Source organism: Sus scrofa, chromosome 14, assembly GCF_054392235.1.
Source record: "Sus scrofa isolate SSC_HxYL_T2T_F1_AM1 chromosome 14, Sscrofa_HxYL_maternal_Yorkshire_Landrace_v2.0, whole genome shotgun sequence".
NCBI classification, from domain to species: domain Eukaryota; kingdom Metazoa; phylum Chordata; class Mammalia; order Artiodactyla; family Suidae; genus Sus; species Sus scrofa.
Window position 1 is genome coordinate 107,637,970 of NC_139396.1, and position 18,851 is coordinate 107,656,820.

At 46.9% G+C, this 18,851-nt stretch overlaps 1 protein-coding gene and 1 long non-coding RNA gene across 3 annotated transcripts in view; one reads left to right on the forward strand and one right to left on the reverse strand.

Annotated features, from left to right (window-relative positions):
- GPR15LG (G protein-coupled receptor 15 ligand) lies at positions 1-17,407 on the forward strand. 2 transcript variants are annotated; one of them, NM_001243901.1, is given in 4 exon segments: positions 1-44; positions 9,183-9,327; positions 10,748-10,837; positions 16,484-17,404. In NM_001243901.1, coding segments are annotated over 3 exon segments (246 nt in total). In that variant the 5' UTR covers positions 1-44; positions 9,183-9,257; the 3' UTR covers positions 16,570-17,404.
- Positions 12,132-18,851, reverse strand: part of LOC146396919 (uncharacterized) — a 14,599-nt gene continuing 7,879 nt past the window's right edge. The window contains exons 4-5 of the long non-coding RNA XR_014827409.1: positions 16,979-17,212; positions 12,132-14,543 (exon numbers count right to left, since the gene is read on the reverse strand). This is a non-coding gene — a long non-coding RNA (uncharacterized LOC146396919). The remainder of the gene's footprint in view (positions 14,544-16,978; positions 17,213-18,851) is intronic.

The window sequence follows — 18,851 nt, forward strand, 5'->3', positions numbered from 1 at the left end:
GAAAAGCAAAGTTTTCCCTGAAGCCTATGTCCTACTCACTGCAGGTATGTGTGCAGAGGACCCTGAACCCTTGAGTATTTTCTGAACACTTTAAAATGTTACGGCTGGGGGAGAAAATCATGTTTTCCTTATAGGTGTTCCATCTGTGTAGGATGTATATCCACATTAAAGTTCCTGAAACTGAATATACGCAAGATTTGTATCATTTGAATAGGATAGAAGGGTCCAGATATGCTGGTAATAGCTGATGATTGAATTGAAATCTTCCCATATTGTATGCTAAGCCCTTTGCTTAAATTAACATTCCTTTGAGCTAAGCACTGCTGTCCCCACTGCCAAGGAGTGTACTGAGTCCCAAAGATTCAATCTTTACCCAGGGTCATACAGCTGGGAAGAATGAAGTGGTTGAGTTGAACATTCTAACCAATTACACAGAAGTTTGTGATGAATGCCATAGCGCTGACATCCTATTTGAGAATCAAAAGCACTAAAATTCAATAGGCAGGTTGAGGTTTAGCTGAAAATACCTGCAACATTAGACTTTTAGTATTTATCAAAAGGGATTAACCTCATTGAAGGGTAAACGGATGGTAATCATTAAGTTTTACTTCCCCAGATCCTACCGTATGAACTCCTTTTCTGTATTGCCCAGTCCACTTCAGCTACAAGTCAAACCATTTTTCTTAAGGTGGACGTAATCAGTAAGATGGAATTCTCCTTAAATGTACTCAATTTAGTTAACACTCAAAATGGAAGCCATTGGGGGGGGGAGATATGAAAGCTATGACCTTGAGGACTTTGTGTCTTTTATGAAACAATTCAGGAGTTCCCTCGGTATTAACACTTGAAAACAGCAAAAGGAGCATCTTATGCCAGTAGCAAAGATGAAATCAATTACAAGTCTGATGGGGGAAGGAGGGTTATATGGACTACTCTGGCCAGTATCTCACAGGGCTGCTGCCAGTTAGCATGAGAGTAGGTCCCACACAGTCTGTTTCCTTCATGTCAGCATTCTTGCTCATTGCTTGTATTCGTTCCTCACCTACTGACATACCAGCCACCCTAAGGGGCCTCTCAGCCTTCCACCCTCAGCTGAGAGGTTGTGTTGCAACCTCACTGGGGGAATTAGAAGTCTTGGAGGGGGTCTCTGTGGCTGTACCCAGAAATATAGAATTGATATTTTCTAGCAGGACCAATGACATTCTCACAACTCGCAAATTTAGAAACTTTTTTTTTTCACTTTTAAAACAAATACTTTATGGGAGTTACCATTGTGGCTCAGTGGTTAACAAATCTGACTAGCATCCATGAGGATGCAGGTTCCATCCCTGGCCTTGCTCAGTGGGTTAGGATGCCGTTGCCGTGAGCTGTGGTGTAGGTCGCAGACTCTGCTCGGATCTGGCGTTGCTGCCGCTGTGTTGTAGGCCAGCAGCTGTAGCTCTGATTCAACCTCTAGCCTGGGAACCTCCATAGGCCATAGGTGCATCCCTAAAAAAGCAAAAAAAAAGGAAATATAAAATTTTAAATGCTTTCCACTGCCTGATCACCTGTAAATATGGTGTCAGGTGGCTATCATTCTTCCAGGCTAGCCTTCCATGTGCCTGGAACATGTGGACTGCTCACCTATGTGCCCCAAAACAGTTTTACATAGATAGCATCGCAGAGCTTGGTGAAATGAGGTTCAAATCTCCTAGGACAGTCTCCTAGCAAAGGTGTCATATCTTAATTAATTAGCTCATTAGTCATGCTACCTGTTCTAAGATGCAGTATTTTTCACACTTCATTTCTGATATGTGTGTTCAAATTCATGATTTTTTTTGAAAAACTAAATAGCATATATTTAAATGAGTAGCTTCTTAGAATTGAAGAAATAATGGTATCTTGTAATGATTTGTTTTCCATTTCTAATAGCTCATTGTCCTGTAAGAACAGGTATCTGAAGGATTATCTTGATAATTGGCTATAGCAATTTTTACTGATGATTCAGAGGGAATCTTCCACAAGAAAGTAGCAATGACCTGGCCCCACCCAGTTATGTACCTCGCTCAGGTTGAATGGACTGATTTCCCAGCAATGCAGAATGACTCCCAAGCAGGAAGACCGATGGAAGTTGAGTGACAGAGCATTTGTGGTTTGGTATTATCTAACTGTTCTTTTTTTTTTTTTTTTTTTTGGCTTTGTCTTTTTAGGACCGCACCTGTGGCATGTGGAAGTTCCCAGGCTAGGGGTCAAATCAAAGTTAAAGCTACCGGCCTACACCACAGCTCACAGCAACGCCAGATCCTTAACCTACTGAGTGAGGCCAGGAATCGAACCCGCATCCTCATGGATACTAGTTGAGTTCATTACCTCTGAGCCACAATGGGAACTCAGATCTGATTGTTTTTAAGAAGCGTCCGGGATTAATAGGGTTTGTTCAGTTGGGTACTCCTCGAAGGAATGAACTCTTAGCATCACCTGTGGGAAGAAACCAGGATGAACGAGACCCCTTTTGCCCTGCAGTCACAGCCTGGCTGGAAACAAGTCAGCTGGAAGACAGCCTCAGATGGGCACAGGCCATGGGTGGAGGCTAGGAGAAATCTCATGAGAGGACTGTGGAGCAGGGAATGCTGGAGATAGAAAACTTTACTGTTGGTGGGGAATTTGGAACCTGAAAACAACAGCGTTAATCTTTTCAAGTTACGTTTTTTAAGAGATCAGTTCAAGAGATCAACACTCTGGTACCATATCGTTAAAAATGTGAGAAACAGTCACAAACAGATGACCCAAGGTAAATGTGAAGTCATTATTCAGAAGCTACAAAGGCATTATCCAGACTAATCATTAAAGGAGTTCAGAGAAAGGGGCAATCATCCAGGGTGCCCACGGGAACATAGATGTCCTACACACACCAGCACAGTAGGGCTGGTGGCTGAGGGGGATCACAGCTTCAGCGGGAAGGAGCACGTCTGGGGCAGCCTCCCTGCACAGCATTATGGGAAGTATCTCCACCTAGTTTGCAGAGAACCCAGCCTTCTCTGCCTGCAAACCAAATGTGTTTGTGACTCTGGTTGTGTGCTCACAATCCAAATGTGCCACCCTTTTACAGAGTGCCTCAGAAAAGATAGAAGTACGACCACCTACCTCATCTAAATAGCAGAAGCATTTAAGAAGTTGGAGAGGCATTCCCACTGGAGTGCAGTGGGCTGAGAATCCAACTGTGGAGGTCGATGAGGAGGTGCGGATTCAGTCCTCGGCCCAGGAACTTACACAGGACGTGGGTGTGGCCATTTAGTATGGATTAAAAATTTAAAAAAAAAGAAGTTGGAAAAATTATAAGATTTTCACTCTTTGCTAATTCTAAGCGCCAGAAAAAAAAAAAAGTGGGCATCTGAAAGGAAAATGGGGTGTTCAGGTTTGAGTTTGTTTGTTTTTTGTTTGTTTTTTTGGTATATTATAGTTGTTCTTAAGTAATTTTTTTTAAAAAAAAAGGAAAGTCCAGGAGTTCTCTTCATGGCTCAGTGGTTAAGCCTGACTAGGATCCATGAGGATGCAGGTTCGATCCCTGGCCTCACTCAGTGGGTTGAGGATCCAACATTACCCTGAGCTGTGGTGTAGGTCAGAGACATGGCTCGGATTCCGTGTTGCTGTGGCTGTGGTGTAGGTTGACAGCTGTATCTCTGATTCGACCCCTTGCCTGGGAACCTCCATATGCCGCAGGTGCAGCCCTAAAATGCAAAAAAAATAAAATAAATTAAAAAATCCATATGAAGAGAAAATACACTGAGGAGTTCCCGTCGTGGCACAGCGGAAACGAATCTGACTAGGAACCATGAGGTTATGGGTTTGATCCCTGACCTTGCTCAGTGGATTGAGGATCCAGCGTTGCCGTGGCTCTGGCATAGGCCAGTGGCTACAACTCCAATTAGACCCCTAGCCTAGGAACCTCCATATGCCGCGGGTGCGGCCCTGAAAGGACAGAAAAGACAAAAAAAGAAAGAAAAAGAAAATACATTGAAACACTTTTAAAGAAGATTTTCAGATTTTAAGAACTTGTGGGAAAACAGAACATTTCACCCTGTGGCCATTGGCACCATCTCACCTCCTAGTAGAACTGAACCCAGAGCCATCAAGGCCCTTGCAGCCCTGAGGCGCTGTGTCTGGGTTGAAGTATACCCCCAGATGGCAGAGCTCTGGCTGCACCTGCGTATTCACCCTGTCCTGGTGGGGCTAGGCGTGGGGGTGAGAGTAGGGGAAGGTGACACCTCTCTTCTGGGAAGCCTGCTGCCAAACCTGCAAAGCACAGAACAGATGCTAACAAACAGGAGCCATCTCAAGCCTACCTGCAGTTCTCCAACTGCTGGCAGAAGCGGGAAACCTTGGCATCATCCCTCCTCCCTGCTGCCCAAGTCAATAACACTTGCTCTACTGGTCCTCTCACCCTTCTCCATCAGAATCCACATTTGTGGGAGTTCCTGTCATGGTTCAGTGACTAACGAATCCGCCTAGGAACCATGAGTTGCATGTTCGATCCCTGGCCTTGCTCAGTGGGTTAAGGATCCGGCATTGCTCTGAGCTGTGGTGTAGCTCACAGATGCAGCTCGGATCCTGCTTTGCTGTGGCTCTGGCGTAGGCCGGTGGCTTCAGGTCCTATTAGACCCCTAGCCTGGGAACCTCCATATGCCACGGGAGTGGCCCTAGAAAAGGCAAAAAGACAAAAAAAAAAAAAAAAAAAAAAAAAAATCCGCATTTGTGAATGGATCTGCTATGAGTTATTTAGGCCTGGATTTCAGTGTGTTTGTTTTTATTTTGTTTTATTTTTTGGTCGCACCCACAGCCTGCCTGAGTTCCCAGGCTGCAGGACAAACCCAAGCCACTGCAATGACAATACCAAGTCCTTAAACATTAAGCCACCAGGGAAGTCCTCAGTGCATTTTTTCTTTGCCCCAAGTCATTAAAAGTCAGTCATCATTCTGCACTTAAGAAGCATTATGCATCCTTGAGTACAAGTGGGAGGTTGATATTTCTTGGAGACAGGTCTGTTGAAAAAGGGACAGGAAGCTATGTACCCCACTGCCAGCATCTGAAGGCCTAATATAACAAAAACTTCTTTTCGTATGACAGGATGCATTAGCATTCCACTCTCATCCAAAGCATTTCTTCCTCTCCAGCTTCAGTTACTGTTTTACTGAGGAACAGAGAAGCTGAGCAACCTGTCCAGGATCACATGGTAACACTCTGCTTCAAGCCTGGATCATGTGGTTTTAGAGTCTGCACTCTTCACGAATGTAGGGGAGATAGAGAGATAGACATGGAAGGCAAATATCCTAAGTCCCCTACTCCAGGCTAAAACCACGCGGTGGGAGTGAAGGGCTGGAGGCAAAAGGTCAGGAACTCCAGAGAGAGAGTGGAAAGCAGAAAGCCATGGGACTGTTCCCATTAGGGACTCAGAGATGGGGGCTTCACATGTGGCCACAGGGTTGAAAAGACAGCGCCTTCTAGTCTCCCCTGGTGCCTTTGTGGTGTGGAAGAGAAGGTCACACCCTGACACATCCCCATGAAGGAGCCTGCAGATCTGCTGGCAGCCACCGTGGTGAGGCAGGGTAGTCCACAGGCATGACAGCTGGTAGACAGCCCACACAGGGCCCGGGGGGAGTGGGCTTCGGAGGGGGCATGAGTAACTGTGGGAGGATTCAGTGCATCAGTGAGTACCTAGGGAACTAGCAAGGTCAAAGATGGAGGCAACAGACACCAGGTTTATCAGCCTTGACACCAAAAGCAGGACACCCATGGCAAGAAAAACCCACTGGTTATAGGCCTATGAGGAAGTTCAGATTAACTGTAAAAAATACAGGAAGGAGTTCCCGTTATGGCTCAGTAGTAACAAACCTGACTAGTACCCATGGAGATGCAGGTTTGATCCCTGGCCCTGCTCACTGGGTTAAGGATCTGGCGTTGCCATGAGCAGTGGTATAGGTCGCAGATGCGGCTCAGATTTGGCGATGCTGTGGCTGTGTAGGCTGGCAGCTGCAGCTCCAATTCAATTCCTAGGCCTGGGAACTTCTGTGTGCCACAGGTGTGGCCCTAAAAAGAAAAAAAAAAAAAAAAAAAAACAGGAAGCTATCAGCTTTTGGTACAATTTGAGGGTGCGCGCAAGCTAAACATCAACCTTGTGGGTTATTTGCAACTACTCATGACCTCTTGTGGAATCGAGGTCAGGAAAGAACCTTAGCTTTGGAGGCAATCAGACCTGGTTCCAGGTGAGAGGTTGCCATAACATGTTTTTTGTTTCTTTGTTTGTTTTTTTATTTTTAGATGTAGGAAAACTTCCCTTTCCTTTGTCGCGAGATGGAAATAAATGCCAGCCTCCCCAAGGTGGGGAAGGGTTAAATGAGAAGACAATTGAAAGATCACACCAGATTCTGGCCCCTCCCTTGCTCTGCAATTTGCTGAGCAAATACAAGAGGGAGAGTCCTTTCTGATCAATCACAAGGTCCAAAAAATAGCCTTGAAGAAGATTGTGGTGACCATGAGGGACACAGGCCCAAATGCTTTAATCGTAAAAGGAAGGACACTTTAAGCATTTTCCTAACTGATCTTAGAAATCACAAATTTGCCTTGAGAAGGTTTTCTTCCTTGTGAATTCCCCTGTGTGTTAGGTGTGTCTCTGGAGAATTTTTTTTCTCAGGAAGGCTGCCAAGTGTTCACTGTCATCTTTGGAAATTATTCAAAGCCTCAAATTTGACTATTTTTGTACCCAAACTGCATGTGCTTAAAACTAACAGGTATTCCTGTTAAAATGCTTCTCATTTTCACCTCTCTCAGCTCAACACGCGATTTCAAATATTCAAGAGCCAGAGGTGTTTCTTCCTTTATTTAAAGTAAAAAGTTAACAGCTATCTTTGAAAAGTTAAAAAAAAAAAAGCAGGTGAAAAATCCATGAACAAAGATTGTCTCTGGAGAGTGGAGTTTCAAATGGAATTTATACTTAATACCCTGTGTTATTCAAATTAATGCATCATAGATTGATTCAGTAATTTTTTAGAAGCATTTAAAAAGCAGGAATTCTGACATCTGAATCTACTCTTCCTATTCAATATATGGTCCCAGGAGCCCCTGCAAATCTGTGAGTCGTATGTGTCAGTGTGTTGAGAACAGAGCCCTTGAGGTTGCCTGCTCTTTTAGCTGTTTAGTGCCCTATGGCTAGTCCTCTGGTGACAAAAAAACAAAACAAAAAAAAAAGCTGTACTGAGAACCTATTTCTGACTCCGTGGCTGAGAGTCCTGGGAAAATATCTCAAGTCCTGGCTTAGTTAGACTGCGGACCCAAACCAGTCTCTCTCTTCATAGCCTGGGAGTCTTTCCTAATTCCTGCCCCATTGCTAAGAAGTTAGAGTTCAGCTTGAAGATCTGGCCCAGTCCCTGCCCTCTCTGCCAAGTAACCAATTCTTTCCCTTCCCGTCTGGTGAGGGTTTGCCAAAAGCAAAAAGAAATCATGCCATTGCAAAGAGCACTGCAGGCAATGGGTGAGTGGCAGCCAAAGGTACACTATTGCCCAGAGAACTCAGTGCTGGCACCACAAATGAACCCCAGATAGAAAACAGAATAGTGGTAACAGTCCTTGATGTGAGTCGTGGATGTAATCTTATCTCAGGAAACATCTTTGGGAAACTTTGCTGCATTTAGGGACCTGTAACAAGCAATCTAAGAAAGACATGTGTGCAGAGCTGGCAGATACAGACAGCCTCAAGACGAGAGCCACACATTCCTGACCCTCCATCATACAATGGCCACCCCCGAGACTCTCCTGGGCACCAGCTCTGAAGTTACTCTTTGCAGACCCCTAGGTCTTCCCAACCACACCCTCGGTCACAGCCACTGCCTGCTTAGCACAGCCTGCAGGATTCAGAACACAGCCTGGGAAGGGAGGCAGGCTGGGGCTGGATAGGTGACTAACACAGAATGATGCATGGGCCTTAAGCCTGGTAGACTCAACCAGTTTCTTTGTGTGGATTAGTTTTAAACTTTTTGAAAACAAAAGAAAGCCCATAAGCTATCAAAATATTCCCTGGCAATGGATTTGCTCACCAAACTGTCTTGAGCATGTGATCTAAATTGAATCTCTAATCTCTTAGCAAGAGAAGCAGGCCGGTCCCAGGCAGCAGGGACTGTCTGAATTGACTGCCGGGAACCAGGATGATCCTGGAGTGTTGAACTTGATACCACCGTCTTCACGGCGCCCTTTCAGGGTGGGAAACGGAGCCAGCTCTTGGGTTAGAAGAGCACACGTATCAGGACAAAGGACAGATGGATACAACATCACAAGGGCAAATGCAATCTGTGTGTCTGCTTGACTGCTTCCTCCACCAGAAGCTCCCTGAGACCAGCCAGGCCTAGTGTCTTCTGTGTCCCTGGAGCCAAGCACATGGCTGAGCCCACATTGTATGTCCAAGGAGTAGGTGACACCAGAACCTCTAGTGGCATCAGCTGGCTTTGCCCCATGCTTGCCCTTGTGGAATGTTCTCTTTCTCCACATCTTTACTCAGTTGATCCTGTACCTGACCTGTCCTTTGGCTTCATCATCGTCCTAAACACCCATCAAGGTCCAGCCTCTGATCCACCTCCTTTCCAGCCATAGGAGCATCTCCCATGTTGCAGACAGCTTTTCACACATGTCCTTGTTCAGGATTGTGGGAAAGAGAATGCTGTGCCCATTTCACAGACAGGAAGCAGACTGAAAGACGCTCAACAGCAAATTCAAGGTCACATGGCAGATATGTGGCAGAGCAAGGACTCAAACCCAGACCATCTGATTCCCAGCCCTGTGCTCCTTACTTTTCAACTGATGCCCAAGACTCTTCCCTGAGGCTTTGCAGAGGTTTTTTTGGTCCTTCTTCCTGCCACATCTAAGGAATGAGCAGGGAAACCTGTATTTGATGGAATGATTATTGACACTAAAAGTTAAAGTTCAACTCTGGGAAGTGGCTCTTCCCTGTCAGGAGTTTCCTGCGGCCAGGACTGGGAGCTCCCTCCCCGGGCTGGGCATTTATAGCTCTGTGTGCTACAGTTCACTAAATGCTCTCAACTTCTTGAAAAGCTGTTTTTGCCCTTTTGGGAGGGGCTGGCTCTACCCTTTATGAGAATTCCAAGGCTGCTGGTGCCCTGCCCATCAGGAAACACCTCTCTGTGTGTCACTCTATAAAGGTCCCAGGTGGCCCCAAGGGAGGACGTCTGCGGCACAGCAGCCTCCCCAGGACCTGAGATTCCCATCCCACCACCATGAGGTTTCTAGCCCTCACCAGCCTGCTCTGCATCTTGCTTCTCTGCTTGTCCTTCTTCTCTGCAGAAGGTAAGACTGTCCCTTCTCCCACGCAGGGTTCGGTCCCTGAGCAGGGACTCCCATGTCAGGAAATGGAGGGCAGTCCCCCTCCCCACAGGCAGTCCTGGGCCCTGGAAATACAGGCTGTCGCCCCTGAACCTGTATAGCACCTCTCTCCACAGTGGCAGCAGCCGGGGGTGGTTTGGGAGTCTTCCCACCCCACAGTATCCACCCAGAGCCCCAGTCCCCCAGACACACGCGTGAGCTAAGTAGAAACAGAGCACTTGCCACGTGGACACGCAACCTCGCAGCCAGGTAGCTTCATGCTAGACGTTCAGGAGCCACTCTTTTGCACTTGTTTAATACTGAGGGCACAGTCAATGTGTGTTGAGTGAATGAATAAACTAATTAGCAGACCAACTGAGTCTGAACATCCCCTAAATCTCATGGACAGGAAGTACTCATGGCAGATGGGACAGGAGCTGGGGGCGGGGGTCATGGCCATGAGTGTTGAGAAGTAGGGTAGACGGCCCTTGCATCTCTATGAATATGACTATTTAGCTCTCCTGGCTTTCTCAATTCAGATAGCTGAATATTTTGAGGTTTTTCTCTTGCCTAGCCCTCTAGAAATTGCCTACTTTTATTTATTTATGTTAGCAGGTATGGTTATTTTAACATTAATTGGCGTTTAGGGATATAGAAATAAATATAGGGATGAAAAAAAACACCCATAATTTCAAGACTCAAGAATGGCTATGTACGGTATTTCATTTGTTTCTTTTCAGTATGCATACAAGCATTTCTGTAATTGGTTATCAATTACACAGTCCATAGCAAAGCAGTTTATCAGTCCTTGACTTTGGACATGTTAGAAGTTGCCAGTGTTACCTTAATGACAATTCAATGAAGATGAATACTTTTCCCCATTAAGTTTCCTATCTAGTTAAGAATATCTCTGGCAGATTTTCCAAGTTGGTGTTATTTAATGATATTTTTAGATATAACTTGCCGTCAAGTGAATGTGCTATGATGAATTTACATGTTTAGACCTTTAGATGATTCACAACTTTGCACTATTTTAAGTATATGGGAAAATGCATGTGTGACCATAAGACGCTTTCTCTATTTAGGGTTATTTTCTTCTCTTGCCAAGGGGAGAATTACTGTGTCAATGGGCATAACACTTCTGAGTGATGGTGCTGAACAGTTTCTCGCCCAGGAACACAAGGAAGACATAGTCTGAGGGCAGAGTATCCCCCCCATTGACTTGCAATTTCTGAAAAATAAGGCATCTAAAAGCCCACTCTTTCCCAGAGCTCTTCTGTAGCCTGGCCCATCCTGACTTTCCTTGAATAAACATTCCTGAACACCTTGGCCTTGGGAGTGGAAATTCCCTGGTGTCCCTAGGCATGCTAAGGGAGGGAATCTGTCCCCCTGTGTCCACCCGCAGGGAGAAGGCATCCCAGGAACCCTGCCAAGCCCGGGAAAATCAGGATCTGCTGTCCCCGACTTCCTGGCCCAGACCTGATGCCCCAGAAAGGTAAGTTCCGCATCCATCCAGGTGTAAGAACCTGAGAGAAGGCAAGGAGGGTGGAGGGGACAGTGCAGGCCAAGGAAGAAGCTGATATGGAGGCATGAGATGGGCAAGAAGTGGCCTGGAAGACATAGCGAGTGGGGGGTCAGGAGGCACTCATAGGCTATGAACCAAGGCAGGGCTGGCCTCATGACCGAGCTACCACATGAGGCAGGTGACCAGGTGGGGATGGGGCACACAGGTCCAAGGAACCCCAGAGTTGCGAGCAGACAGCCCCAGGCTTAGATGCCAGGCTAGAGGTGCACAGCTGGGCTCCCTGCCAGGGTGAGGCCTGGAAGAACAAGGCTGCCCTCTCCTAAAAGGCCTGGGGAGTACTGGGCTGTGAGGAAGATGGGCCAATGGAGAGCTGCAGGCACCTAGCTCCCAGTACTAGGACACCAGGCCTGGGGCAGGTGACACACGGGAGTTGCTTGACCGAGGATGTGAGGTTAGAACAGCTGGACCTCAGCTGACCTTTTGTAGGAGGGTCCTGGAGCCTGAGGCAAGCAGAGCCCCCATGGGAAAAAACAGCCAGGCCTGACTCAAACTCAGGGTTCCTGCTCCCCACTCTCTGCAGCCTAAGGCCCCGCTCAGGGGTCTGAGATGTCTCCTCTATGGCCCAGGGAGCCTATGACCAGGGCCAGAGCCTCCATACCCCTCTCATCTCCAGAGTCCTGTGCCCCAGGAGGAGCCTGGGTGTGAAGGTGAGGGAGGGAGGCTGTGGGGCTCAGCCTCAGGCCATTTCTCTGGAGAAGCTGACAGGCCCTCCTTCTGACTGGCATCACATCCCACTGGGGCTGGGTAAAAATAACCGGTTCTCACACACTGAACCCAAGTGTGAGGCCCCCGCCCAGGCAAGGTGCCTCCACTCCGGCTGGCTGCTTCCCTGGAGGCCCTGGCCTGGCTGAGGAGGTGTGTTTCCGCGAGGCCCTCCCCACAGAGGAGGGCAGGGTGCGCTCAAACCCTGCAACCCCTTCCCAGGATGGACTTGCTCAGAAGCAGTTGTCCATGAAAATAATCAGTAAGCTGTCAATAATAAGAATAGAAGAGTTCCCTTGTGGTTCAGCAGGTTAAGGATCTGGGGCTGCTGTGGCTCTAGTTATAACTGTGGCGCAAGTTCAATACATGGCCAGGGAACTTCCGCATGCTAAGGGGGCAGCCAAAAAAAAAAAAAATAGAGTTTTATTTGAGCTAAACTGAGGACTGGCCCTGAAGCCCACTTCCGTGATTATTCTAAGAAACCACTCCAGAGAAGCACAGGTTTTCAGCACAGTTCTATATCTTGTCAGAACAAAGAATGTTAAACAAGTCAGGGTTACATTTCTTCAAAGAGGAGGTTTGTTTTTTTTTGTTTTGTTTTGTTTTTTTTGGTTTAAAAAAAAAAAAGCCAGCATGTACACAGAGAGTCAGTATGGGCTTGGCTCCTGGGAAGGGGGTCTTACCATCACTGAAGGGGCACCAGCATTAGCATTCCAGGAAGAGGGGCATTTAATCTTGATTTTTAAGATGGACATTCTTTACTTCTGGTCAACATGCCCTTTTCTTTAATAATAACTAAAGCATATCTACAATATATGTTCGATAGGCCACACATAGGCTATTTCAGTTAGCACAAAATTAACTCATGTATAAGCCAGAATGACTTCCCTATATCTCAATATGAGAGAATTTCTTTGTCACAGTAAAGAGAAATTAGGGATGTACTGCAGAACTTTGCAAAACAACTTAGAAAAAGAAGAGAAAAACAAACATTTTTGCTACCATGCGATCTCATGCAAATCCTCAGAACCACCCCAGGGAAACATGGTCACCATTTCACAGATTGGGAAACTGAGGTTCATAAAGACTATGAGGCAGCGCAGTTTCCTGTAGCAGACTTACAAAGAGCCACACATGCCCAAGGGATATTGCAGATTTCCAGGAAGGAAAGCTGCATCTGGGTTGGAATCTCAGCTCCACCACCTGCCAGCTGTGCACCCTTGAGCACGTTCCCCAGCTCAGCTAAGCCTAAGTCTCCTCACCTGTGACAGAGTAGGACGATAGACTCTACCCTTCCAGCTATGGGGAGGAGTCAGTGGGATCATGACTATAAAGTCGGGCATAGGCCTTGCCCAGGCTCCTTTGTAAACATGCCCTGCTGCTGCCCTGCAGGAAGTCTGAACTCGCCCAGGCTTGGTGGTTTCCACCCACAGTCTTCCGTGACAGATCTTGGGGTTCACGCATCACTGTGGAATCAACAGCAGGGGTGCTGGGTGTGCCAGGCTCTGGGAATTTAGCCTCTGTACTCCAGTTCACTGACACTGTGCACTGTCTGTCGAAAGAGAAAGTAGCCCAGGGCTGCCTGGAGGACATCTCTGAGCTGACATCACAGCTGCATGTGACACACGCAGGCCAAGATCGCCTGCTCTTCAATCTAAGACGTCTTTCCTGAGCGTGGCTTTTACCTAAGTGCTGTGCCAGGCCCATGGAGGTGACAGGAAGTGGCAGGCACAGGACTCTGGATCAATTCGACAAGACAATTCCCCAAAATCAATGTGCTGAGTGGCCAATTTGCTGAACTTCCCACATTTACCAATTTACTTAAAAAGGGCTTTCTCTAAAGTATTTGAAAAGTTTATGGCAATCTATATGGCAGCATTGTCATAGCAGCATTTTTTAAGGGATGTTCAGTATGTTGATTCTGTTAGCACCTGAGGGGCATCAGGCTGGGGTTAGACTGACAGCTGTTTAGGCTCCACCAGCTGGGAAAATCCTGTGATCCTGGGACTTCTGTCAGGCTGCCTTCCTTCCATGTGTCCTGAGGCTGTCAGTGTGGTAGCTCCTGAGGGAGACCGGGGAAGCCTTGTAGGAGAGGTCCTAGGGCCTGAGAGTGCACCTGTCCTTCCCACAGACTCCCCAGGGCCTGAGAGCTCTGTGCTACCCACCTCTGCTTTGAAGCCCAGCAAAATGACTTGATCCACAGGGAGAGGAGACAGGGCCTCCAAGGGGCACAGATTCATTCCTCCCCCACCATGGGGCTGTCTTCAGAAAGGGGCCCAGACTGCAGGGACAAAGGTTACCCATCAAGGACCACAAATGTGATGACTTGAGGGCTTTGACAACTTTAGGTGGTAGCAGGATGGACACGAGGACCCAGAACAAGGGATTCAGGGGGGAAGAGGTGGAGAGGGTGCCCAACCCATCCTGCCCAGGGAACCAGAGGGGTTCAGATCAGTGGTCTTATTCTTCGTGATTATATCTGTCAGCCATGGCTGCAAAACAAACTACCTCCAACTTCAATGGCCCCAAACAATAAGTATTTATCCTTTTCCATGAGTCAACAGGTCAGCTAAACGGTTCTAGTCTTAGTGGGGCTCATTCATTCTTCCAAGACAGTTCTGCTGAGTTTGGCTGGGCTGTCTCTCTCACATGTTTGGAGGTCAGTGGTCTGAAGCTAGGATGGTCTCTGGGCAACTGGATTCTCTTCCACGTTATGTCTCATCCTCCAACAGGATAGACTTGTTCATGTGCGGCTGCAGGATTCCACCTATGTGAGTGGAAGTACATGAGGTCTCTTGAGGCCTCAGAACCCATCCACCTTCATCTCCACCGCATTCTGTAAGCCAAAGCAAGTCACCAGGCCAGTCCAAATTCAAGGAGCAGGGAAATAGACCCTTTGTCTTGATGGGAGAAGCTGCAAAGTCACATTGCAAAGGAAGGGTGGAGAATTGTGACCATATTTGCAATCAGTTAACCATGGTATTTATTGTTGGAGCCAGAGAAGAGTCTGGGGTGGTGAAGGAAATGTTTAACAGTGATAAAAGGGTTATCTGAGGATGGGGACAGGAGATGGAGGGAAAGCAGTGATCAGGAAATCATGGTCCTCCATCAGAAACGCTGGTGGAAAATTCTCACAATGTGATAGTAATAGATGGAGTAGTTTACACTGTATATTACTATGATTATCACTATGGGAAGGCAAAAGCACTTTTGAATAGGAAGAAAAAGAGAAGGAAAATTACACCAATATTAGCCCTTATTTATGACTAAGACATGAAGCTATGGATGAATTATGATCATTAAATTTATTTTTCATATAGCTAGTGATTATACAGCATTTACTGCACAGCACTTACATCTGCTAACTCACTTGCAACCCTCACAATAATCCAGAGTTAGATACTATAGCTATCCTCATTTTCACAGATGAGGTGCACAGAGACATTTAGTAACTTGTTGAAGGTCATACAGCTAGTCAGTAAGTGGTAGAGCTGGGCTTCAAATCCAAATAATCTAGCTCCAGATTCTATGTTTTTAACTATCACACCATCTTACATATAGTAACAATCTGGCAACAGAAGCCCAAAAAAAGAGGAGTCTCGTTACCCCGTAATTTAATAACCCTTCTTATTCACGTTTCCTTCGGGGTTGTTTTTTAGGGGTTTTTCTTGGGGGGGGGGCTCATGCAAACATATTTACCTAGTTTTATTTTCATTGTGCCTCATTTTTTGATTTTTAAAATTAACATGGTATTGTAAGCATTTTCTTTGGTTGCTACATAGTCTTCATAATCATAGGGTTTTATCACTGTTAAACATTTCCTTCACCACAAGCTACCCTTTACTTAATTAACCATTTCTCTACTATGAAGTTACTCATATTGTTTCCAGATTTTTTTTTCTGCTATTAAAAACAACACTTTGAAGCCTAGCTTAATGCATGCAGTTTTTTCTTTCCTGTGGCTTATTCTTCCCATAAATGGGACTGTTTGACAAAAGATGCAAACGTGGCTTTAAGATACACATCACCTGAAACATAAGAAGGAGACAGCCTGAGAGTCCAAGGGTCTGCAAGTAGGTGAACGTGAACCCTCCCAATACAACCATCAGAAACAGACATTCCTCGGAGTTCCCGTCATGGCGCAGTGGTTGGCGAATCCGACTAGGAACCATGAGGTTTCGGGTTCAATCCCTGCCCTTGCTCAGTGGGTTAACGATCCGGCATTGCCGTGAGCGTGAGCTGTGGTGTAGGTTGCAGACGCGGCTCGGATCCCACATTGCTGTGGCTCCGGCGTAGGCTGGCAGCTACAGCTCCGATTCGACCCCTAGCCTGGGAACCTCCATATGCCGCAGGAGCGGCCCAAAGAAATAGCAAAAAGACCAAAAAAAAAAAAAAAAAAAATTAGAAACAGACATTCCAGTGGATGTGTGTACACATATAACTGAATTACTTTTTGTGAAGCAGAAATCATCACAACATTGTGAATTAACTATGCTTTAATAAAACTTAAAAAAAAAAAGAGGCCTCCAGATCTCTCAGCTTTAGTGGACTCTGCTCTTGACAGAGACAGTTGAGCAGATAAACTACCTTCTCTCCATCTTCTGTGAGTAAATCAGTTTTCTCCCTGATGGAATTGAAATAGACTGGGCTGGCCATATTTGCCATGAAAGGCCCCTCTGGGTCTCCAGGAAGGAGGGTAAAATCTGACTCATGTTTTGATTTAAAAAAAAAATCTTTATATCTAGAAATGACTCTTAATTGTATTTCCTCCCCACTCCCTACCCTCGACTCTCCCTGGATCTCTGCCTCTTGTCTGGTCTTGCCTGTTCTTACCTGCCCTCTGCTTCTTCCCAGGACACCATATGAGGATCTGCAGACCATGCAAGTTCAAGCAAAAGCCCCAACTTTGGGTGGTGCCTGGGGCACTCCCACAGGTTTAGTGCTCCCCAAACCAAGCTCCATACAGCTGAGACCCTCATACCCCATGCCTGAGGCACCCAGAAGCCTCAGGTTCCCCCAGGATGCTCCTCTCAACGTTGGGGCTAATGGCAGTGATCTTTAGGGCTCTGGCCCATGGAAGCCTCTGCCCATGAACCTGAGCCTCCCCTCTTAAAGACACAAAACTTGCTGCCTGCCATGTGGGATTGTGCTCATGCTGCCTTTTAGAAAAGCCTGAACCAGAGCCTTCTGAAAAATACAACATGGATTCAAAGGTTAAATGTCTGGAATGCTTGTCTCGCCATGTGGCTTTGGACAATAACTCAGGCCCTCTAGGTTCAAGCTGGGTTCAGAGATAAAAAATCTAATGAGAAAAAATATTCAAGGAAGGCACCAACAGGCTTCACTCACCCACTTCAACCTTCATGGCAGCAAGCTGGGATGCTGGAGGGCCTCATCTTGGACAGCAAAGGCCTGGGAGAGTTCCAGAACTCCAGATCCTGGTGTCAGTCATGCCATCAACCTTCAGAGTTATTGTGAGCCAGGATCAGCCCACCTGGCCTCAGTCCCCACCTGGCTCTTGAGCACTGATAGTCAAGACTTCACCGTGACTTTTGGCAGCTACAAATCTGGAGATTTCCGGGCCTGCTAGGGTACAGAGTAACAGGCACCAAAGAGCCACCAACCGGCCATGCCAAGGCCCAGCTGTCTGGAGATATCCTATGCCCCTAATCATCCCACATCCCATGGCCCCTGAAGGAACTCCTTCCTGACTTTCTGAATGTGTATGAGCCTGCTGGAAAGAGCATTCAAAGAAATAAATTACAAGGAAATAAACAACATGCATGGCAGGCACATCATTGTTTGAGAAAATTGGTGGGAGGTCAGAGCCACAGCTTTTTTTTTTTTTTTTAGGGCCACACCCAAGGCATATGAAAGTTCCCAGGATAGGGGTAGAATCAGCTGCCAGCCTACACCACAGCACAACAATGCCAGATCCAAGCCATGTCGGTACCTACACCAAGGCTCACGGCAATGTTGGATCCCTAATCCACTGAACGGGGCCAGAGATCAAACCCACAACTTCATGGGTACTAGTCAGGTTCATTACCACTGATCCCCAACAGGAACTCCAGAGCCACAGCTTTCTGCTAGAGGAAACCTGTGCCCTGAGGCCTCTCCTGCAGGCCAATCCTTTCCTTCATCACAGCACAATCTAAACATGATAAGTGGGGAATGAGGAATAATGACATATTTGAAAGGCTGACATGGAGAGTTCCCATTGTGGCTCAGTGGTAATGAAACCAACTAGTATCCATGAGGACTTGAGTTCAATTCCTGGCCTCAATCATTGGGTTAAGGATCCCGCATTGCCATGAGCTGCAGTGTAGGTTACAGATGCAACTCAGATCTGGTTTTGCTGTGGCTGTGGTGTAGGCCAGCAGCTACAGCTGATCTGACCCCCAGCCTGGGAACTTATGTATGCCACAGGTGCAGCTCTAAAAAAAATTGTTTTTTAATTTTTAAAAATTAAAAAAAAAAGCTGGCATGAGGCTCTGACACGTGGGCGCATAGCAAGTGCCCACAAGCGGCCTGGCACATTGAGGAACTTGGTTCAGGGAAGCCCCAGCCTTCCCTACCCCCACCCTGGGGGGTGTTTATGCCCAAGTGAGCACAGAACTGCAGAGAGGCAGCTCAGAGGGAACAGATGGCCCAGGTCTAAGAGGCTTATCCTTCAGTAAATTTTCCTTCTAATCTGATTCTCCTGGCAAGGTGAGAAGCCCCTCCCCACATCATCCTACAGCCAAGTCTGAGAATGCCAGGCCCGCCAGGTGTAGCAGTTCTCTGGCATCGGGCAATGGGGACAGTGGTCCCAGAGCAAACCTGAAATCTTCACCTTGTTGTAGGACAGACCTTTCCCTTCCTTCCAGAAACTTCACCCATGGGTTCACCCTCTTACTCCCTCACTCATTCCCAGGGTAGGTAGTATCAGATGGTGCTAGTTCTGAGGCTCAGAGATGAGCAAATACAGTCCTTGCAGGCTGAGAGGTCATCATTGCCTGAAAAGTTGTCAGGTAAGAACAGAGGGCTGGGCATGAGATCAGGAGTGAAAAAATGAGAAGCTGATGCTTGCACTGAGTTAATGGAGGAGTTCCAGCTGGAGAGGGAGGGGTGTGTGTATGTGTTTGTGTGTGTGTGTGTTGTGGTGAAACAGGGGTGAAGAGTTGAATATTTGAGAAGAATCTCGTAACTGCGCAGCAAGATTGGGGGACAGGAGCTCCTG